General features: G+C 41.2%; 1 protein-coding gene across 2 annotated transcripts in view; it reads left to right on the top strand.

Annotated features, from left to right (window-relative positions):
* The window catches only part of LOC131070436 (serine/threonine-protein kinase 1), a 237942-nt gene that overhangs the window by 71043 nt on the left and 142032 nt on the right, over positions 1-24867 (top strand). For both annotated transcript variants that reach the window (XM_058005968.2, XM_058005969.2), the window contains exon 4: positions 19369-19476. In XM_058005968.2, the coding sequence (XP_057861951.1) occupies positions 19369-19476 (108 nt within the window). The remainder of the gene's footprint in view (positions 1-19368; positions 19477-24867) is intronic.

Below are 24867 nucleotides of genomic sequence, written 5' to 3'. Positions count from 1 at the left end.
AATTTACCAAAAGTTGAAGAAATTTCAAGGTGATGACAAAATTGGCCAAGGGAGAGAATTTTCTCTCTCTTGGACCTTGGAACTCAAATTTGAAAAAATTCCTAAAAAATAGGAAATGTTGAAATTTGATGAAAAATCTCCATTGGAACATGACAAATTCAAAAACTCAACAAAATTCTTCCTAGATAAAATTTTCTCTCTCCAAAACCCAGAGGATTAGGATTTCTTTCCAAGTGGACAAATCAACAAAATTCGTTCAGGAAAGAAAAATCTTTCGAAAATATCCTCTTGAAATTCAAAATGGAAAGATTTTCAAAAAATTGGCGAGTTGGCAACATGCAAAGGGATATTCAAATTTACGATGCCATGACTTAAGGAATAATGGAAATTTCCATTTTGAACTCAATGACAATGATGGGACCTGTTTACATGGCAAGCTATTAAGGAAAGTATGACACATTCTTAATGCAACTGCTAAGATTAGTCTCTTGCCAACTTTGCAATATAATGGAAGAATTCTATATAAACGAGGAAACACAATTCATTTATCATGTGCAAGTTTGGGAGAATGTAGAGGTTGGAGAGAAGTGATAAAGATTCAGAGGCGAAGAATTTCATTTCATTTCAAGAAGTTCTTGATTGCGGAGGTTTTATTTTACTCCTAATTAGGAATTTATTAGCTGGAATTTTTTCTCCACCATCTTATTTAATTCCTTACGCAGATTTTTAATGTTAATTTATTTTGTTTTGTAGGAATGGCGGAATCAAGCAAGGCTACGATTACTTCTAGGCAGGCATAGTTTAAGAAAGAGGTGAAGGGTTTCCTTTTTGAGTCCAATTTTTTTTTCTAAGTGGAGAGAAACCAGCGACACCAATTTGGGAACTTTCCAGTTGGGTGCTTTTCGACTCAGGTTGTTTGGAATATCTGGATGTGCTCCATCGCCCATTGGTGCCAAAATTGTTAAAAGGGGAATTGTCTTGGCAACCAGTTTCCCTCCAACCGTTCAATGTCCAGAATTGATTTTGGAATGTGTAAAACATTATAATCCAGAAAGAAGGGGAATGCTGACATCTGATGGAAAGCTTCTTGCCAACTTGACTGTGGAGGCTATCAAGGAGACCTTTGGAATTCCATCCTATCATTCCATGGCTTACATGACTAATAGAGCGACGACATTATATGATGCGGGCCCTGATAGATCTGTTGAGAAGATCAACAAAACGTGAATGTAGAAGCCAAGACCTCATATTTCCAAAATGCCTAATCAAATGACCAGTCTTGACTTCAAGAAGGAGTATGCAGATCTGGTAATGATGCTGGACAGAATTATGGCGTGCCAACATGCTTTTACTTTTGAAACTTAGATGTTCTTCGTTGGTGAAGTCATGAATGCCAATGGGATAGTGGATTGGGCGAGATTGATAAGTCATTATGTGCATGAACAATTGAAGAATCTGAAGGAGAGGCGTACCCAATCCTGTTACATGAGCTTGTATGTGATTTATTCGTTGGCAAGGATGGGCAGCTTCGACGGCTTACTAGGAAAAGGTCCCATGGAATGTGGGCCAGCATAGTTGAAGGTCCACAAGTGCTATCCTTAGTTGCACCTTCACAACACTAATTCTTTTGAACTGGTGAATGACACTTTCACGATGTATTTAACCAGGTTATTGTAGGGTGAACTCCACACGAGAGTAACACCAGAGGCTAGAGCATTGATACGGAAATTTGGAGCAGTGTACATTCAGTTTCCGAAGTTCACATATATCTAGACTCAAGGATTTTCCTTTCAGCCATACAAACTTCCAAGGTACCTGTCAAACAAACTGGTGCTGCTGGAACTCACTAGGGAATTGACAGCCTATGATCAGATTCAGAAAAAGAAGTTGTCTATTGAATTCCCTATCGTCCTTGGCGACTATGTGGAAGTGTGCCCAAATTTGGAAGCAACAGAAAAATTCATTCACGAGCTGGCATTCTATCATTTAAAATTCCACACGACCAAATCATACTTTGATCCATATAACAAAATTAGGATGGTCGCTGGAATAAAGTTCAGACACAAATTTCACTTGGAGGATTTCTGCGCCAACGCCAAGGATGATCTTGAAGTTAGGAAGCTTATGCATTCCAAATTGCCCCTTGACTTAATCATAATGGCTGAAATTATTCAAGTGCCATACTAGGTAAAGGAAGATCAGGACATGGTTCAACATGAATTTGAAAAGTTGAAGAATAAACCTATCCAGGTTCCAGGGTGCTCAGGATCGAAAATTGATGATTTAGAAGTTTTGGCTAGTCTAGTTATGAAATTGATCTGACATTGGGTGGATAGGCACATTAGGGCACTACAAGATGGAAATGTTCGCCTAACTTACCAATTGATGGGAAATTTGGACTCCCATAGTGATGCCACTGAAGGATCATCACAAGCCCATACGGAAGAAGGAGAAATCCGGGAGGAAAGCGCCAAGCATGGGAATGTTCCAAAGAAATTGCGAACAAGGAAGCGGAAGGAAGTCCATCCAGATGTTCAACTGGAAGTTCAGCCAGAAGAGCCTCAACAGAAAAGGCCATGGGTAGAAGAAGTTCATTCACTCGCCAGTTCCTCTAGTGTGTAGGAAGTAGAGATGTGTGCACAAGAAGTTCCACGAGGTCAGCCTTAGGACAATTTTCCAGATAATGTTCAGGCGCAAGATATGCTTAGCATGAGTGCTTCTCACAGGCCAATTCAACCAGAAATGCAAAGGCAGGAACTCCCCCCTAATCTAGAAGAGCAGCGTTAGGATATTTTCATTGAAATACTTCTTGGGGACATGGAGCAAGTTTCATAGGAGCACGTACACATGGAGTTTCAGGATCAGTCAACAGCTGCTCTAGATTGGCTTAAAGATAGATTGAGAAGAGAGGCAGAAGAGGAAGTGGATCGAGCACAAGAGTTGGAAGAACTTTTGAGAAGAATGGACAAACTAGCATGATAGAAGGCCGCTCGAAAGTTTTCCAAAATCACAAGGACGAGTTTGGATCTAGAACATTACATTTAGCTGAGCCTGTGGTGGACAAGGGTAGAAATGAGATCACACCAGATGAATATGTGATCAAAAAAGTTGATTTGGGGTGTGCATCCACAACATAGGTTGTGGAAGATTTTGAAGAATCTTCCTTGGCCATGAAGGAGAAAATGAAGAAGATGAAGGAGAAAAACGAAAGGCTGAAAAGTGAAAACAAAGCCTTTAGCGAGTGTGTGAAGAGTTTCAAACATCCACTCAGGGAGGAAGACTCGTTCTTTGTTCTTCCCACCTCTCTCCCTAAGGAGTCCGTTGATGTTGCTGAAGAGGTCAGGAAGAGAGCTCAATGCTCTAAGGAGTGGGTGGAGGATGTTTTCACTGTAGCCAGAAAATTTATTGAAGACCTGGTTCACCTTCACTCTAGACTTCTTGCCCTCCTGAACAGGCTGGAAGTCCTTGATAGTTCATGGGAGGATGTGCACATTTACAAGGACTTGACTATTCCGGGACTGAGAGCATTGATGAAAGTTCCTAGGCAGGCACTGGTAGACGTGAAGGTGGTCCAAGAGAACGAAATCTACGACTTCCTGTGGTGGTTTTGTGCCATCTGCACTAGAGGAATCTTTCGAGAGATTTAGCGTGGAGTCTTTGACCTTGAAGGACTCAATCAGGAAAATACAAGATGAAATCCTCAACGCTGTTGTAAAGCGGAAAAATCGAACCCTAGTTGTTCTCCCCTCCCCAACTCCGAGGAGAGAGAAGGGAGAGTCACTAGGGTTGATGGTTTTCACTTAGGAGAGACTTTACATTCAAAAGAGGGGTTGAAACCCACAAGATCCAATCCCACGCAATGCAAGATTGGATTCTAAATGAGTTTCAAGGGTTAAGACATCAAGGATACCCTCTTTTGTAAAGAAATGTGGAAAGAATGATTGAACTAGGAATGCATGTAAAGTAGGAAAGATTCGCTTATAAACAGAGGTAGGGATATGGGATGAAGCTGCGGACCTGGAATTAGCAGTAAAATGTCGAGACGGTGCTGTTCTGCAAATTTGAGCGAAAGTTGACGGGACGATGGCGCCCGACGTGCACACGGTCCTCCGAAAAATCCGCGAAACGAAGGGGGATCTGTTCGTCTCTGCACAAGGATTCCAGATTTTCAATTACAGCCGCGTACCTGCAACCTACACACAGAAAAGAGAGGACGATTGGGGGGTTAGGGATGAGGGGTTTGCCTTTAGGTCAAACCCCGGTTTTGGAATTAACCAAGAAATGAGAATGCTGTAAATGTAAATGTTTGTAATGTAAACAAGTACTGATACCTTGTTGTAAGAATGTTTGTATTCTTACATGCGAAGGTGTAATGTATGTAGTATGTTGTATGTTGTATGTGATCTCCTCTTCAATGGTTGAATCCTTGTCTTGAATGCAACACTTAGCCTTGAATGGAGACTTAGAATGCTCAATTGCTTGAAAGGATGCTTGAATGCTTGAATGTTTGAATGTTTGAATATCGCTTCCGCCTTTTTGCTCACATATGTCCTCCCTTTTCTTTTGAGAGGGGAAATGTAGTTTATATACTTGTCAATTAGGGCTGATAGACTGATTTTCCCGACCTTAGGCCGACCTAGAAACAATATTTTCCAATTTGCAAACTTAAAGACCCGATGCCCCAAAAGAGACCGGGCCCAAAATAGGGCCAGGGACCAGGGCGCTGGGCGCCATGGTCCTGGGGGACCAGGGCGCTGGGCGCCCTAGTCCTGAAGGACCAGGGTGCTGGGCGCCATGGTCCCACCTCCAGGGACAGCAGGGTGCAAGGAGGATCAGGCCAGGGTGCTGAAAAATGCAATTTTTGGTGTTGTAAACAGGTTTCGGGGTCTCCATTCAGGTTCAACGTTGCGCCACCCTCGTGAAGACCCAAATGCAGTCGAAATTGCAAGTGTCGCAATTTTAGGACGCTACATTTAGCCCCCACTTTAGCGGGAGTATCAGCGTACGCTCATACTTCTGGTAAAGTACAAGGAAACAACATTGAAAAACTTTCACCACGTCAAGGAGGCAAGATACACCAAGCCCCCAGTGGACTAAGGATCTTACGACTTCGATTGACAAAGTAAAAGGGAAGATCACGAGGGAGAACCATGACTGTCAGTAGTAAGGTTCCCTCACTATGAGTCATGCAAGAAAGATATCAAAAATTTTCAAGGCAAAGCTAAATTTGTCAAGAAATTTTCAAGTATCTTGAAAAGATATGAACGGGATGTATGCCCCCCTACGTTAAAGCGATCGCACATGCCTCACCGGGGGTGATTGCTTTAAGGTAGTGATGCATATAAGAAATGAGAAAGGAGCACGTTACCACAAGGATTTAGCCCCCAAGTGTGAGATAAGCCCAAGGATAATAGACACAAAACACAAAGCACGAGGTGACTTCGCTTTCCTCGGGGTCAGTATGCTGTATGATAATTCATGCATATCATATGTATGTATGCATAATTGTTCTTCATTCCCCAATCAAGGAAGGTCACCTAGAAGAAGGGAACACATGTGTCTTTTGAGTCAACATGAGAGAGACCAAAAGGGATCTCAATGCTTTGCATCGTCCTCAAGTAGACAAAACTAAGGACAACAAATAGAAGAATGAGAATAACACATAGAAGAAGTAACAAAAGAGATCAAGAGAGGAGGAGAGAGTCTGCTATGCTAATGAACTAGTCCAGCATGTCATCTACCCCCCGATCTTGCTGATCAATATTTCGGGAAGGTAAGAAACACGCTAGAGGAGGAACATCCAACACAGCAGATGGAGCTATCACAAGATCCAAACAAGGGCTATGTTCATGTTCCGAGCCACGTTGTTCTTGTCTAGGAGCTAGGATAAGTGTTTTAGAAAATTCGTTAGATAAATGGTTATCAACATCAACATATTCATATTCACTATCAGAATGAATAGGAGTAACATTTTCATCATGCATAACATTTTCATCATGAATAACATTTTCATCTATATCATCATCAAGATTTATAAAAATAGGATCTTTAACACGCACAGGATCGAGACCATCATACATCTTATGTTTAGGAGATTTTGGCTCAATTTCCGGCTGAGGAGAAAATTGAATAATGCTTGTTGAAGGTGTTTTTGGGGATTGCAAAGTTTGAGAGGCAGCTGCCTGAGCTCTAAGATGACGCTTTCGTCGGCGTTCACGTGCAGAGCGATTTCGTCTAGTCTTAGTAGGAAGTTGAGAAGATTGAGGAGGAGGAATGTTCTCATCCTTAGCACTTGGGTGTTTAGGTTGTGGTCTCTTAGGTTGAATAATAGGAGAAGAGGAAGGTCTCTTCTCTCTATAAAAGGAAGGAGGAGGAACTGCTCCATATAAGGGAGGAATATTCGGTTTAGGAAGGAGACCAAGTCCATCATGAGGAGGAGGTATAGGTCTAATTTTGGGAAGTTTATTAGATATAGGCATAGTCACATTCATAGGAATGGGTTGGGAATCTTCTTGAGGAAAGACATTAGTTTTATCTTTCAAAGGAAGAACTTCCTTCTCAAGAATGATAGGAATGTCAAGTTTGGGTGTTCTAGGTTCACTTAGAGATAGGATCATATCTTTTTTCCACTTTTGATAAGATTTAAAAAGATGATCACTTTGCGGAGGAAGAGATTGGAATTGTTTAGGCCAAAAGTAATCAATAGGAACGCTAGAAGTTCTTTCAGCAGGTTTAAAGAGACTATGATTGACAGTAACAACTTCACCATTATGGGGAAATTTCAAGCACTTGTGAATAGGAGAAGCAATAGCTTTCATGGAAGATAGCCAAGGATAGCCTAGCTTCACACGAAATTGTTCAGATGATGGAATAATAGCAAAGTCCACATCAAGGGATTTGTTATGGACCTCAATAGGTAATGTAATAGAACCAATTGCAGGAGAAGAAAATGCATCAAATAGTTTCACAACCACATTTGTTTCATCATAGATCACTTGATTCAATTGCAAAGTAAAAAGAAATTCTTCAGTAATGATATTAACCATTGAAGAAGGATCAATAAGCACTCCACGGCAAGGTGTATTCTTGATTTTTGCAACTATATATAAAGGACCATCAGGTGCCTTGATAGTTTCACTGGAATCAAATGTGATGGAAGGTTCTTTAGGGATTTTCTGCTGCTCTACAAAGTTAATCGCATTCGGAGCCATAGACACAAGATCATCAGGTGAGACACAGGAATCATTAGTATCAATCGCATTAGAGGTATGAGAAGGCAATGGATCAGTAAAAATCTGAAGATTTTGGTTAGGAGGAGCTACAGATGTGTTGCCTTTATCATTCACACCAGAAACAGAGATAGTATTATTATCAATCAAATCTTGAATTCTACCCTTTAAAGCAAAACATTTTTCAGTATCATGCCCAGGTTGACGATGAAATTGACAAAAAGATTTGTTATCAAAATAGGGTGAATTAATCTTTGTAGGATCTATCTGCCTTATAGGAGGAAGAGTAAGCACATTTTGTTCCAATAACTTATTCATAATACTATGCAATGATTCATTCAAAGGAGTAAACTTTCTTTCTTTCTTGAAAAACTTAGAAATAGGAGGCACACTTGATGCCGCATTCACATTGTTGTTGATGATGTTTTCATTGAATTTAATAGACTCTCTGTTCGGTTTAAACTTCCCGAATGGTTGTTGACTACTATCACCCTTATCACTCGGAGCCATAGGATTTGCTTGTTCCATTTGACTCACAGTCAGTTGATAATTGTGAAGAGTTGCGCACAACTGTTGGAAAGAAGTGAACTCAGAAAACAGAAGTTTTTCTCTAATGTCTTTTTGTAAATTAGAAATAAAGATTCTTTGAATATCATTGTCAAGTACTGGAAAAGAAATTTGAGCATACAAATGTTTATATCTACCAATGAAATCAGTCACTTTTTCTTTAACACATTGTTTACAATGCTTTAAATCAATCAAAGTAACTTTAGGACTTATATTGTTTTGAAATTGTTGAATAAAAGCATTTGCAAGTTGTTCGAAAGAAGTAATAGAATAAGAAGGCAACGAGCAATACCATTGTAGGGCTTTATCTCTTAATGTTCTAGTAAACAGTTTTGCAAGCAACCTTTGGTCATAAGCAAAATCAGTACATATTGTTTGAAATGTCTTAACATGTGTTAGAGGATCACCCTTACCATTATAAAGCTCCAAATGCGGAATTTCAACATGTTTAGGGGGGATAGCTCGAACAATGTCAAGAGAAAGTGGGCTCGCAACATCAAATGTGGGCACACTAGTCTTAGATTGATTCATAGAGGCAATTTGTTGCTGTAAAGAAGAGACAGTTTGTGCAAGATTGTTGATGGTCGCTTCAGTCGAAGAGTTCATATTAGACGTGTTAGATTGTGATGGAGGTGTTATGTTATTGAAAGAAGGTAGAGAGTAAGGTGGTGGGACACTATGATAGTTAGTCATAGGAGATGATTGGAAAGGAGGAACACTACAAGGAGGAATGGAATGGTTAAATGAATTGCCCCCTTGCGTCATGTTTATTTGTGGAGATATAATAGGAACACTCATTGAAGGAAAGAATGAAGAAGTTGGATTGATTGAAGAGGAAGGATTGCCCCCATGACTGGTGATCATAGGGGGAATGTCTTATATTGAAGTAGTCATTATGTTTGATGTAAAAGTAGGTATACTAGCAATAGGAGTTGTCAAAGGAATAGAATGATTAACTTGAGTAGGAGGTTGTGTATAACCTAAGGTTTCGGCACAACTTTTCATAGGCATCACATTCGAATCCACAATGTGTGCAATACCACGCAAAATATCAATTCCATTCTTATCACTTTGAACCATACGTTTTAGACCCTCAATTAATGAAAGAGCTTCGCTATCGGGGTATTCTTGAGACATCCATTGTTGAAAATCATCAAATTGGTTATCCAATTTTGAAAGTTGTTCTACAGAAACCTCATGGAGAGCTTCTTCATCATTAAGAGGATTAGAGGAATTACCCATGTCCTCGTTAAAAAGGCCATTCAAATTAGGTTCCATCTCCTCGGTAATTACACCTTGGAAGGACTTAATTCTAAGGCTTCGTCTAACGGGAATAGTGTAAGTAGGGCTTATTGTTGTAAAACTCATGCACTAAAGAGAGAGAGAAGATTTTGAATTTTATAGGTAGCAAATTTCAATAAAATCAACCAATCTCCTAGAGTTAAGCTGTTAAATACAATCAGGACAATCTCCCGAAATTTCGGAAAAAATGTCAGGGACCGTGGCGAACGGAGTGCACACGGTCCTCGCAACTTTTTTCGAAATTTTCAGGGATGAAAGTTATGATGATTTTAAAGTTAATCTGAAAAAATTGAGTGATTTTACGATCTGTAGATAGGCCAAATTAAAGTTGCAATCTCAAAATTGAACCCTACCAAGATTGTTGAAAAATGTAAATTTTGAATTTTGAAAAAGAGAGGGAAATTGAAATTTTGAATTTTATGATTTTAGAGGGAATACTGAAAGCAATGCAGGCTTTGAAATTTAAAAGTTGACTCAATTTCATGCAAAATTCAAATTTGAAAGCGGAAATCAAAGTTGTTGCAATTAAACACTTAATTTCAAAAGTCACAAATTGCAAAAATTTGAATAAAACACTGAAATTTCGAATGAATACTAACACACTTTTCAGATTTAGGACAGTAAGAAACACAATTTTGATATGAATTTTAATTTCAGCAATTTTTGAATGATTAGAAGCCTCAATCCAAGCAATCGCTAGACCAACTTTGATTTTAATTTTGAAAGTGTTAAAATTGATAAAATCAGCCAAGATTCTGGATTTTAGCAGAAAAATACAGTAAGATCTAACTCCCGAAATTTCGGAAAAAATGTCGGGGACGATGGCGCTCGGGGTGCACACGGTCCTCGCAACTTTTTTCCAAATTTTCAGGGATGAGAGATATTGTGATTTTATTGCGGAATCCACAGTTACAGCCGATTTGGAGGTGTTTTGATTAGTGAAATTATCAGTCAAAAGTTGAATCAAGAAGGTTTTAAAAATTAGGGTTTTGACATTTAACCACTTAATTTTCAGAATTCAAGCACAAATATGAATTGACAATTTGCAATAGAAGGGTAGATCTGAAACAAGCATTAACAATTAAACATTTCACAAGCTCAATTACTAAAAATAAAATTTTAGGGTTTTTATGCAATTAGCCTCTAAAATTTGCAAAAGATCAAACATGAAAAATGTAATTAAGGAAGCAAAATTTTCAGATCTAACCATGAATAATCAGAATGAGGATGTTCACGTCGGGTTCACCAAAATGTAAAGCGGAAAAATCGAACCCTAGTTGTTCTCCCCTCCCCAACTCCGAGGAGAGAGAAGGGAGAGTCACTAGGGTTGATGGTTTTCACTTAGGAGAGACTTTACATTTAAAAGAGGGGTTGAAACCCACAAGATCCAATCCCACGCAATGCAAGATTGGATTCTAAATGATTTTCAAGGGTTAAGACATCAAGGATACCCTCTTTTGTAAAGAAATGTGAAAAGAATGATTGAACTAGGAATGCATGTAAAGTAGGAAAGATTCGCTTATAAACAGAGGTAGGGATATGGGATGAAGCTGCGGACCTGGAATTAGTAGTAAAATGTCGAGACGGTGTTGTTCTGCAAATTTGAGCGAAAGTTGACGGGACGATGGCGCTCGGCGTGCACACGGTCCTCCGAAAAATCCGCGAAACGAAGGGGGATCTGTTCGTCTCTGCACAAGGATTCCAGATCTTCAATTACAGCCGCATACCTGCAACCTACACACAGAAAAGAGAGGACGATTTGGGGGGTTAGGGATGAGGGGTTTGCCTTTAGGTCAAACCCCGGTTTTGGAATTAACCAAGAAATGAGAATGCTGTAAATGTAAATGTTTGTAATGTAAACAAGTATTGATACCTTGTTGTAAGAATGTTTGTATTCTTACATGCGAAGGTGTAATGTATGTAGTATGTTGTATGTTGTATGTGATCTCCTCTTCAATGGTTGAATCCTTGTCTTGAATGCAACACTTAGCCTTGAATGGAGACTTACAATGCTCAATTGCTTTAAAGGATGCTTGAATGCTTGAATGTTTGAATGCTTGAATATCGCTTCCGCCTTTTTGCTCACATATGTCCTCCCTTTTCTTTTGAGAGGGGAAATGTAGTTTATATACTTGTCAATTAGGGCTGATAGACTGATTTTCCCGACCTTAGGCCGACCTAGAAACAATATTTTGCAATTTGCAAACTTAAAGACCCGATGCCCCAAAAGAGACCGGGCCCAAAATAGGGCCAGGGACCAGGGCGCTGGGTGCCACGGTCCTGGGGGACCAGGGTGCTGGGCTCTCTAGTCCTGAAGGACTAGGGCGGTGGGCGCCATGGTCCCACCTCCAGGGACAGCAGGGTGCAAGGAGGATCAGGCCAGGGTGCTGAAAAATGCAGTTTTTGGTGTTGTAAACAGGTTTCGGGGTCTCCATTCAGGTTCAATGTTGCGCCGCCCTCGTGAAGACCCAAATGCAGTCGAAATTGCAAGTGTCGCAATTTTAGGACGCTACAGCTGTTGAGGCATTATTCGCAAGAAGGCTGATCGAGGAAGGAGTGATGGTGAATTTCCTAAGGGACCGTTTACATGAATATTTCTTTGTGGAATCATTTTCCAAGGCACATCTAGAAAATGTTTCCTTATTTTCCAGCATAATGCGGAGGACATTGGAGTTAGCAGCAGAATGGGACAAGTTTTTCTCCAAGTGCGAAGAGGAAATTGCCTTGATGGAATTTAGGATGGAAAGCATGCCAAGTGTCTCCGTAGGTAGGAGAATTAGAGGCCTTCGTCGCCAGGTTCGTTGCATATGCCATTAATGAGCCAGATCATGGTTGTCCATTTCTGGACAAGAATCTTTTGACATAATGGCGCATGCATGGCTGAAATATTTGACCAAGTGGTGGTTGGGTCAATGCATGCCGGGGTAGTGGAGCATCTTTTTGCATGTAGCCGTCGCATTTAGGAGATGATGGCGCATGCATGGCTGAAATATTTGACCAAGTGGTGGTTGGGTCAATGCATGCCGGGGTAGTGGAGCATCTTTTTGCATGTAGCCGTCGCATTTAGGAGATGATGGTGCATTTATGGCATCATGTGCGATTTTGCATGGAGGTACATTTATTGCACTTATGATGCATTGGGTAGATTTGATGGAAAATCCTGCATTTAATGCACAAGTGGATGCCATTTTGGGCATGCAGGAATTTATTGTTAGTGGGTTTAATGGGCATTTAGTGAATATTCCCATCTTGTTGCATGACGTGTGGAGAATCTTTTAGGGCAAACCGTAATTAGGGTTTTTGCATGTAATCATGGCTTGAGGCCTATATAAAAGGGTGACCCCCTCATTTGTAAAGGGATGAGAGATTGTCTACGATTGTTGCGAAGAGCTATTGAAGTAGTAAACTTAATACATTGTTCTTTTGAAGGTGTTGTCCTGTTTTGTAGCTTGCATGGTCTTGCTTTCTTCACTTAGAGTAGATTTGTTTTCAACACTTAGATGAACGGGATTGATGATATTGTTTGTAGTGAGATCCTTGCTCATACCTTTTGTCAATAGCTGATTGTTATTAACTTTGCAAGGTTAGTCTGAGCCTTTTTTATGTGGAAACTTAACTTCGATAATCAGCTGGACTTTGTTCTTTGATGGTGTTCATTGGTGTTATGAAAATATTTTGCACAACCTTTGAAGATTGCACCACCTTTGTGTAGTTGTATGAAGTTGGCAAAGCAAAGTGCGGTTGATTTCACTCAAGCAATCATTGTCTCTTTGTTCTTAGATTTAGCATAGCTTTCTAAACCCTTACCTTTTACTTCTAGCATATTTCAATCCAAAAAACCTAAAAAAAGAGCTCATTGATAAATCATTTGTGACCAAATTCCTTGAAAGTCATAAATTGTTTAAATCTTCTTCAAGTGTCTGTAAGTCCCCTTGGATTACCGACATATCACATGAAGCCTACTGAGTCACATCCATTGCATAACCGGAACCTTGGAGTCAATCGTTTGAACTTACTGCAATCTTAGCATATGATTGAACTTTGAACAAGAGAGAGTAAAGTGACCGTTGGGCAACTTTATTTTGTGTTAGACGCTGTCATAAAAAACATGTCAACAGTTCCTTTTAATGCCCTGTAATACATCTACATTCCTCTTCTTTTAGATAAACCAAATAACCTCATTGGTAAAAACCAACCAAAACTTATTCAACTTAGGACTAAAAACATCAACATATGCTGCCAAAATATAATGCCAAGAAAAGCCACAAGTATCATTCCAGTTAACAGGGAGACCAAAGAAAAGAGACCAGATAGCTTTAGCAAAAACACATTCAAAGAAAAGATGTTCAAAAGATTCCAAGGTTCCACATTCATAAAAAACACATACACATATATTTAACACAATTTTTTAAGTTATTAGAGGAGATTTTCATTACTTCAAAAGCAATATAGACACATAATTGCTACATAAATAATTATATGTTGATTTAACAATTTACAACATGCAAAAATAGTAGAGTTGCATTGGAAGACAGCCCAAAACAATGGGTTGCTGAAATAGAAAAAACATTTCATTTGTCTTTCTCCTTTGGTGTAGGTTTTGTTTATACTAATTTTTTTTAATAAAATTGCATGAATGAAGTTTTTTAAAATTAAATTTAGTAAGATTTATGTCAAATTTTTAAAAAATTAACTTGCATAGTATTTTGGCATGGTTGGAAAATCAAGGATTTTTGGGCATATGTGGTTACAACATCCGATGTGTATCTAGGTTGTATTGGATGCGTATCCATTTTGGTTATGAGGATATGTTTGTTTGCCTCACTGGGTAAACAGAAAGAGTATAGAAGTAACGCAGAAATAAACAACATTAATACGAGAATAAGCTTTCCATTAATAACTCAGAGTGTATACAATGTTCATAGTATTATCTGTCGTCAATAACACCCCTCAATACCCGCAGGTAGTACAATATATAACAGTTGAAGGGGTGGGACACAACCATCGCGACTCCAACTACCTACCCGTCGGCTAACTAACTACTAACAAATGACATTACTACCAAAACATTAGATATACATATTTCCCGACAACATCATCCCCCCCAAAAAAGAAGTCGTCTCCGACGACTAATAACAAAAATGGAGACAATGCAACCCATACAAAAATATACATCCAAGACAAAACTAAGGAGGGGGCTGGGGAAGCGTCCCTGAAGTAGAAGGCTGAGATGCCGGTGTTTGGGCCGCCAAGTGGGAGCGGAGCTCATAAACCTGCTGAGTTCGTGAAGTCACATCACGCTCCGCCACCAACACTTTCTCCAAAGCCATCTTCACCACATGCACAGCTTCCAGCAACTCCTCTTTCGTATCCATTGTCTCCGTCATACAGACCAATCGATCCTTCAACAGGCTCCTCTCGGTAGTGATTGCATCCAACTCTTGCTGTACAAGGCTCCTCACACTCTGCTTCGCCAAAAGGCGAGTCTCCACCTCAGCCCTCTCTGCTCGGGCCATCTCAAGCTGCGCCAACAACTGGGCCCTCTCTGCTGCCCACGAGGCCTGCTGACTGGCCACATCCCTCTCCAACTCGACTCGAGTAGCCTCGCGAACCGAAGACTCATGCTGCGTACGCCTCAAAGCATAGTAGGCGTTTCGGTAGACCTGGTCAATCTCTCAGACGACTGCCATCACCCAACTCTCCACAATGGGCTCCCGTACACTCCAAGCCTGTAGCATCTCATTCGTCTGAGTAGTCGGCCATCCCTGAGACTCAAAGCATGTAGCAAAGGCTGCCGGGCAGCCCACCCGCATAAACTGTAGGACCCGCTCTAACTCCACCACAACCTGCTGTAATGCTTGCATCTAGGCCGTGGCCACCACTTGTCTACCCCTCATCACCATATCAGCTAAATAGGCCTCAATGTCCTCCCCCTCCTGCTCCGAAGGCTGTGACCGTGAGGGAAGTGGCATCTGTGAAAGAGTGCCAAGGGGTAACGCAGAGGTCTCTCGCAGAACCGATACTGTCGCATCTTGCTGGTATGAAGGTACCTCCTCCGCCACTAGAGGTGTAATCCCCCTGTTCCTGTACCGCAGAGACGACCTCTCCTGCCTCGTTCCTGACTGCTAGTGCATGTGCCTCGTTTAATCAATCGTCCAAGTCTACTACCTCGGTTGGAGTCTCTCGACAAGGTGAGAATACAGCAACACCCACGGGTGGTACCACTGTCATCTGAAATTGCTGAGTTAGCCAGCTCTCCATAGCCACTACCGACGGGTCTGTACTGGGGATCCCCGGGACTCTCTGCATCTCCACGACCGGAGTGTGTGTCGCCATAGCCATGGGCTCCTCCAACAAGGAGGCAGAAACGCTCACCACTGCCTCAGTTCCAACAACATCCAACCGCACCTGAGGCTCCGTATCAACCACCTCCCTCAGTACTACTTGATGCGGCGACCCATCTATACACGACTCTGCCATGTCTTCGGTGGCCGGGGTTGGTCCCGAAGGTGGTGCTCGATCCGGCGGAGGTGCGACTACCTGCTGCTGGATGGGGCCAAGTGCAACTGGCGTGCGGCTTTGCCCAATTGCAGGAATAAAGGTGCCTCCCACTCTGGATGACATCACAGGTGTGCCCATTGATAGCAAGGGTGGGGCAAAAGGACCCTCTCCTCTGTCGCCCTGCTGCTATCATCCTCCTCATCCTTCGCTTCTGAATCCTCTGTACTACTGGAAGTCTCCCTCCCACTATCAAGTTCCCCTGGGGTCGTATCTACCGTCCGTTTTTCCGCTTCGCGGAAGAGTGCCCAATGTCCAGGTGTCTCCAATACATGATAGGAGGCTCACCTGCTGCCAACGGTCCCTGCGGCCGTACCTCCAACTTTGCCTCCGGCACTGCTTCCCGTGTGGCCTCTAAGAACAGTCCTATAGCATAGTGGGGCATATAGAATGTGCGATGCTGCATCGTCAAGAACTCATACATGCGCTCTGCTAGCAACGCGGCCCAATCGTACACAATGCCGTTCATAAGCCTGTTCATGAGCATAATCTGAGGGAGGGCGATGTCCGACGCCCTACCCGATCCCGTCAACTTGCTCTTAATGACATCTATAATGCACCGCTAGTGGCCCTCTGCAACAAAGGTCTTACAGATTCCTTGTCCCTTTGTGGCATTAGCCACGCTGTCCAGCTCTGCTGTCGTCACGTTCCTGGATATTAATTTAATCCAATATTCCTTCTCCTCACGCTTCATCTTCTTAGCCTTCAACTCAATTTTCCTGCCCTATCTGCCTGGGATGCCGAATACTCTGGTGAAGTCCACCGCTTTGAAGGATATGGTGACATCCCTCCCGAGGTACTCAAAAGTACTCGTGCGTGTGTGTCTGTCAAAGGTGTCCACCATGAACTGTAGGGCACCCTCATACTCACAGATAGGAAACATGGGCATTCGAATAGCCCACTCCACTTCTGCCTTACGAAGGTTCTGCTTCACTAAATCATTGTCGGGAGTGTCCTGCCACCATTTCCGGCATTCCGACCCATTCAGGCCCTCGAAGGTGATATTCTGAGGTGTTAATGTATTTTTCGCACTTATGGCAGGTTGTGGTGCTTTCTGCTTTTTCTTCTGATTTGTGCTGGCATCCATTGTGCTGCCTGCCACACGCACGCCTGACGACAAGACCTTGGTTTTTCTATCCATCTGGCTGCTACTGGAGGAACCCTGCAACTGCTTCTTCCAACTCCGTTTCCCATCCGACTCCATTAAGTTCTCCTGTAACTGATTTCTGGTTATAGCCGTACGGTTGCGTAACACCTTCGTAACCACCTTCTTCGGTTGTGTATGGCTGCGTATGCCTGCCTTGTTGGGCGGAGTGTGTGTTTGTGTGTCTTTGCGTTTGGGCGGGGGCTGGTGCGTGTGCACGTTTCTTTTTTTCTTATGTTTGCGTTTGCGTTTGCGTTTGGGCGGGGGTTTTATGTTTGCGTGGGCGGGGGCTGCTGTGTGCACGTGTTTTATACTTGCGTGGGCTGTGGTAGCGACCGCACGGTGGTGTCCATCGCTGGTGGTGCCATCGCACGGTGGTTCCACCGTCAGTATCGCCATCGCTGGTGTTGCCACCGCACGGTGGTCCCACCGTCCGTGTCGCCACCGCACGTCCAGTGTCTTTTTTTTTTTTTTTTTTTTTTAATAATACTGTCAAACATCTTGATTGGAGGGTTTAGGTTCCCTCCGTTCGTGATAAACCTTTAGTTTCGACCCATTGACGGCGTCTGGTATCTCCTTCCCGTCGAGCGTCCACAACCTAATCGCCCCGAAGGGGTGCGACACAACCGTCGCGACTCCAACTACCTACCCGTCGGCTAACTAACTACTAACAAATGACATTACTACCAAAACATTAGATATACATATTTCCCGACAACAATGTTCACCTAGGGAGGGACAAAGGAGTATTTGGCTACTCTGACTTTATGATATCCCAAGGCTTACCTTTTTATTTTGTCAATTGCAAGATGCTTAGGATCCTTTGTCATGGGAAGGATGTTGGCATTATTTCCTTGTATTGACCTCATGTCGTCTGTCCCTGTATCCAGTGTTTCAAATAGGTTGGCTACAGCTTTTTGGGTTGTTGTATTGGATGGAACTTTGCATTTTTAGGAATATGCCATTTGAAAATTTATCTCTAATGAATGCTTGTTGAATGGTTGAAATGGAGAGGCTGATTTCTGTTTGTTTGCTGCTACATCTTCATCTTGGTCCTTAACCTCTTGATTGTTTGATAGGATTTTTCAATTTTTGCTCATTTCCTTCTTGCAAATTTTCTTGAGTTGGAAATACATGAACTAAATGGTTGTGTTATGGCATACGTGATGTTTGAATGGAAGGTCTTTGTAATCCAATGGCTGCTGCCATTCAATGCCACCCATATAAAAAAATAATCTATTAGGAAAGGGCTTATTATACATGTCCTTGCATAGTTCGACACTCTTGGGTTCGTAACACTGATATATTCTCCTTTGCCTGTGCCTATCTTCTTGATAATATAATTATGCTAGTATTCACTTTGAAGCAAAGGGAACTGAACAAAACTGGAACAATGCTAGGCAAGGTCGGTGATCAAAACTTTATGAGAATCCCATACCTCTTCATGAACCGATGTCCTCCTTGGATAGCATCGTCTTTTTTTTCCTTGGAGGAGAGAATGTCTACGGAATATTGCTTGGGTATTATAAGGATTTCTATTGGGCCGGGTGGTTTATCCTGTTTGTATCTGAATCTATATTGATTTTGGGAGGTTGAACTTGGTAAGAATTTTTTTTCCCTATTTCCTTCCTGACTAAAATTAGAGTAGGTAGCAGGACATGAAATGATAAACTTATTCTTTTCTTGAAGGAGTTAAAAGCTAGTATCAAATCACTGTTGCGTAGGAGAAGACTCCTCTGATTGAGATTGAATGTACAAGTGAAAAAATGAGATACAAAGTTAAACCATTGAACAGACTATGAAAATATTAGGGTTCACAACAAAATTTTGAAGATCTTTGGATTAGATTAACTAAAAAGTTTAAATCTTGGTTGGTCCAAATTGTGAGAAAGACTTCACAGTCATATTATGTTGTTTCTTTGCAATAGGTTGCTCATTGGCACTTGAAGTTTCATGTGAACATGTGGTCCTCTCTGTAATTTTTGAGAAAAATATTGAACAGGGCATAATTAAACTATTGTCCAACTCCTTTTTGTTTGATACTCTTGTACTTTATGATTAAACCTATCACCCATGCAAGAATTAGCAGGCAGTTGATGTTATAAGAGTTCATTTTTGTGGTGTTGATTATACCTGGGAAGTCTCATTGGGAGCTGGAAGCTGAATCTGTCACCATGATTGTCTTGGCCTCATTTCTATTTGCTAACATGATTGGTAGGTGGTGCTGCATAAAAAATATACTAGTTGTAGGTTGATATTTTTTGTATCTTTTGATGTTAATGCCTATATTGCATATTCTTTTTCTATAATTTTTAATATGGTGGAAGAGGAAGCATATGTTATATAAGAAAAGATGTTTGTTCACCATGATCAAGGATCACGTTTGATATTAATTTTTATAAATTTAAAATTATTTCTTGAATATTTGGATGTGCTCTGAATTTTATTTTTGTTCTTTGTTTGTTCACTGTGATCAAGGATAAAATTTAATTTTACTTTTATAGATTTAAAAATCATTTCTTGAAATGTTAGGGCATACTTTAAATTTAATCTTTGTTGTTTTCACAGATAGTTATGGAGTATTGTGGGGGAGGAAGTATTGCTGATCTGATGAACATCACCGATGAGCCTTTGGAGGAGCATCAAATAGCTTACATTTGTAGGGAAGCTCTCAAGGTTTGCCTCTATATATAATTAACAATGGTCATTTCAATACGGAATTCATGCATTCTGCCCCTTTATGATCTTATATATATTTTTATTATATCCCAATTGTGTGGAGAATGAAAACTGTTGGGGGGTTAGAAAGTACAAACATTGAAATAAAACAACAGTAATCTGGAGTTAGAGCAGTGCAAACACCTATTCTTAACTGCACTAAAAAATTGGTTATGCGTAAGGCACTGGTGCATTTGACCTATTGCTGGTAAAATCTATGTAGGGCATGCATAAGACTTTAGGGTATGCATTAGTACGTTTGACCTAACACTGGTCTTTCAACATTTCACCCTTCATGCTGATTACATGTAGTATCCATGCAAAAGAAGCCTGGTACATAATTCTGTAGGTTGGGTTTGTGTTAGGTTGTCCAAAAAGGGGACCTTAGATGTTTTTTGGTTGGGTCCTGGCTTTCCAGGTTGTTTGTTTCCTGTTAATCAGCTTCTTTTTAAATGTTTCATAATAGCAATCAATATTCCTAATTTTATATTTTAAACAGTGTGCTTCACCCTCATCTTATCTGCATCTTCACACATTCCTAGGTTTTTTGTGGAATCCATTTCCTAATGCACTTGAGAGGCAGATGGATATTGGATGAATTCTCTGATGGGTAAAAATGAAAATAAATTTTTAATTAGCTCTAAATTCTAAGGAACCTAGTAGATGATTTTTGAATACTATTATGTTAACTTCAATATACTAAGTTTTGTTTGCTAATTCTAATTTTACTTTTCTAAGCTTATGACACTGCTTATTCTAATTCTTGTATGTTTTGCATCTGCTAGTTTTTGAAAACAAAGACTTCACAAAATTGAGAATAGATTTAAATTTTTTTTTTTTCCCATGCACCTGTGCCTGATTCTGCATCAACACTTTTGTCTGTCTTGAGATGGATAGCTTGATGTGTGCATGCTTCATAAAGCATATTATTGTATAGAACTTGGTAGAAGATTTTAGAACAAATTTAATGCTGGGATCAAATATTGCAATTAAATTGATATTTTGCTTAGTAACATCCATGTGGCGAATCAATTTAATGCTCACAAACATTTGCTTGGGAGAAGGTAGTGCCCTTATGATGCCTTGCAATGGGATGAACTTTGTGGCAAATCATGTGACCGCAGAGAACACATTCTCATTTGCTTTGGTGCGCTCATGTATTGTTACACAATTGACTTTTTTTAGGGAAAACAAGTTTTAAAAAAATCTGTGCTGGCCTAGGTGTATTAGGGATGAAATAGGGCCCACCTGGTCATGTTATGAACAAACAATTATATATATTCTTTTCTAATGAATACAATTTGTTTATCTCACATTCCTTTGTCCATTTCAAATGCAAACAGTAGAACACAAGAATGAGCATCAAAAAATCAGAGCAGTTTGCTGAAAAGAGCAGATGAGAACAACAAGATGCGGTTTTTGAAGCACAGAAAAATGAAATGATGGCAGAAACTTACGTTTGAGCAATCAGAAACTAGAAGCAGAGTAGCCCAAGCACAATTTGTGCACACCCAGTAGACCTCTCAATTGGCAAATTGTCCTAAGCCATGCAATAGGAAAGAAGGAAAAGCAAAAAATGGCTGTCATAAAGGGTGTGCTTGTGGTATCCCTTTTGTAGAACACAAGATGCCACTGAGAGGGGGGTGAATTAGTGGTTTCCAAACTTAACCCTTTTAAACCTAAATGTGTGTATTGGTTACCGGATCTAACACAAAGTGAATATACCCGTGAGAGAAGGAGAAGACCAAAATGCAAGCACACACAAAGGGCACATCACATAACAATGAATATATGAAGAAAACCCAATATGGGAAAAACCTCGGTGAGAAATGTTGCTGGAGCTTACTGCTCCAATCCAGCCTTACAATAAACATTGAATACAAAGTTTAGGGCACCAACCCAAGGAGCACCAACCCCTGATTTAGGGCACCAACCCCTGATTTTAGGGCACCAACCCAAGGAGCACCAACCCATGCATCGAGCTCCAACTCAGTGATTACTATGAAATATATCAATACAATAGTAATAGCCCTGAAATATATCAATACAATAGTAATAGCCCAGTTGCAAATGAGTTTTGTAACCTCTCACAATCAAATCACTCTATCGGTTCAACTCTTCTCAATTGGTCTTCCTCTGCTCTGTTCTCTGCCGGTTCTCTGACCCTTCCTCAACTCAACCTTCACCTTGTCTGGTCTCTTCTCACACTCTCTCTGCTCTTCTTTGCTCACTGCAACTTCCTTACCGGTTAGTTGAACTGTCCGACCACGCACCTGGTAACCGGTTCTTAGTCCTCTCTGTTTTATTCCCTTTCTGCTCTTCTTCTACCTTGACTGACCTCTTCTCACTCTGCCTTGCCTCACTCTCTGCTGCCTTCTTACCTCAACAAACACTGCTGGTTCGCATCACTGTCAAACTCAGTGACAGTCCACCGGTTGGCTTCACCTTGCTGGTTAAACCGTTCTTGCCGGTTAAACTATTCGAGCACTCAGTTGCTTCAATGTCTTTGCTCTTCAACACTCTGAATGATCAACACTCGGTCTACCCCTACATCCGGCATGCAACATCATCTTCTATGATCTCTGGTCGACATATTTATACTTGAGCTTTCCCGCCAAGATGGACATTCAAACATGGCATGCTAGGGTTCCTTCCACCGACCGTGGATAGTATCAAATCATATCTGATCTGCATGGGGATTGACAACCTGCAAGCAATCAGACATCACTGCCAATCTCGCTGCTTCCAATACATGTTTGCTATATTTAGCAAACATAGCAAACTGATCATCGACCCGCATTTGTCAATCACATTAAATGAACTCTCGGTTGCCTTCACCAAATCCGATCTGCACTTGGACACTCTGCATCGATCATGATGCCAATGAATCAGATTTTTGTCCTCTGATCTGTCTTGAGCTGCAAACCCCTGCAATCGACCCGTGATCTTTGGGGTCTTCATTTAATGTCGACCGACTCATCACCAACCTCGCCAAAACACTCTTCACCGACTACTGTACGTTTGCCACCTGGAGACTACGTGTCTTCCTTGTTGGCATCCACCTCAGCTTCTTGTGTTGGTTTTGGCATGGTCACCAACCACAAGACACAACTGGGATACACCTACCGGTTCATATCACCTTGCTGGTTATACACTAATCGGTCAACCTTTAAATCATGCAGTCACTTGTTCTGTTGGTGGGATCACATCGGCCCGGTCACCAGACTTGTCAATCCACCGCATGTATCCAGAGTGGGTCACCATGCATATCTCCATCTAATGAGAGTCCATCCCCTTGTCGCTTTGCACTCTTACCGGTTGTCATACTTACCAGTTCACTACACTTCAATAATCTCCAATGCAGACCTTCTAGCATACCAGTAGAAATGTTTACCGGTTGACATTACTCCTATCTGCATACAGGTAACATCCTTGATGATACCATGCCATCAATCTTCAACTGTCTCCATCTGCATTCCGGTTGCACTCTCTGTCTATAATGCTGAACCTTTCCTTCTTCTTCATTAGCCTAGACATCATCTCAACTGGTTTGTCAAAGTGACAAACTCATGACAACGTATTCTTCCTTATTTGTCTTGGTAGCTCATCATGCCTTCTCTTGTTGATCCGGTGCACATTTTTGATTTCATAAACTAAAGGCTTATGATGTTTCACTTTGATCATCCGGTATGTGTCTTCAACCACCTGCCTTTAACTTCTCTGACTGTCTTATCCCAGAGGGTTATAATGCATTCTATGCATGTTGGGAGATAAGCTAAGCATTATCACTTATTTGTGGGAGTGGATCCTTGTCACCTGCTAGCCAATGACTGATGGGAATGGTTGTCATCATATTGTGCTCAGTCTGCTTCCGGTATTGCATCAATATGACTTCCTTGTTTGAGCAGATGCATCTTCTACACATAACCCGATAGACTTCCATATGTCTTCTTTGCCATCTAAGGCAACACACTATTTGTCAGCACACTTTCTATCATTCTTCTCTTCATTCGGTGACAACATGTTTATCCTGTGGGAGTCCTGCTGTATGACATCAAATAAACAACATACCGATTGCCTGTCCTTCTTCATTAGCTCAACCTTGCTTGCTTCCTGGCCACATGCTTGCCGGTTGGCAACCATACACTGCCAACACTTCACTCACCGGTTGGCATACCATACCGGTCTCCAATACTTGCTCACCAGTCAACATTCCATACTTACGGGTGACATACTATACCGATTGACATCAATGGCAACACAATGCCAACAATCTCCCCCTTTGGCATTGATGTCAACACATGTAGTATCTGGTATACTACTGTCTTATCTCTCCCCCTTTGACAACAATGGCAAAGGGTACTGACAAAACTTTCTACCGGTTACTTCTCTCCCTTTGACCATTATTCTCTGCATTCTAACATCCAACAACACTAGAGATAGAGGGCCCAGACACCAACTGACACCAATTGTATATATCAATTTGATACCAATTGTAGAAAAGTGTGTCAGTGAATTTCGCTTACCTGCCGGTCAGACTGCATCTTCTCCCCTTTGATATGCAGAAAGTTATTCTGACACCATTTTGCTGATACCAATTGTAGATGCTGACACTGATACCAATTTTGATATTACTTGTATATTCTTTGATACCAAATGTATGTCCTCCCCCTGTGCAGGTAACTCTCCCTCTTTGGCCATCATATGGTTCAAAAAATCAAGGGATGTAAAGCTGTGAACTCCCCCTGAACCATAGATCTCAAGTCTTCTTTGCCTGTTAGGTCCTAAACCGGGGCTCCAATCTGCACCTTGTTTCGGTAGAGCTAAGTTTATGTGATCTATTGATGATCTTCCAGCTCCATGACATCCATCACAGCTTATGACATGATCTTACATGACCACAATGCCAAATGACACCACCATCATGTCAACTATCCAACTGGTTAAATCAATATGATGCATCCATATAAGGTCGGCTACTAGTCCAACACATTGTCATTTAGGTCTTCTCCAATATCACTTGCGACATAATTTCTTCACTTCAAGCCACATGAGTCACTACACAGATCATAATCTGCAATACCGGTTAGCATCCATATCGGTAGCATACTGTACATACCGGTTTACTATACCGGATCAACATCTCTTATCGGAACACATTGACTCACACAATTTACAATACCGGTTGACCCTATACCGGTCCAATATTTCTACCAGAACACCTTCCTCTAACCTCTGTCTTCTGTAGTCGAATGCCTCTGGATGCCAATTTGCAGTTTGAGCCACCCATTGACACTTGCAGCAGCAATCCATCTCACATATGTAGATGTGTAGCCAAGGCACTAACTA

The sequence above is a fragment of the Cryptomeria japonica genome, chromosome 3 (genome assembly GCF_030272615.1).
Source record: "Cryptomeria japonica chromosome 3, Sugi_1.0, whole genome shotgun sequence".
NCBI lineage: Eukaryota > Viridiplantae > Streptophyta > Pinopsida > Cupressales > Cupressaceae > Cryptomeria > Cryptomeria japonica.
This window is presented reverse-complemented; position numbering and strand designations above follow the sequence as displayed.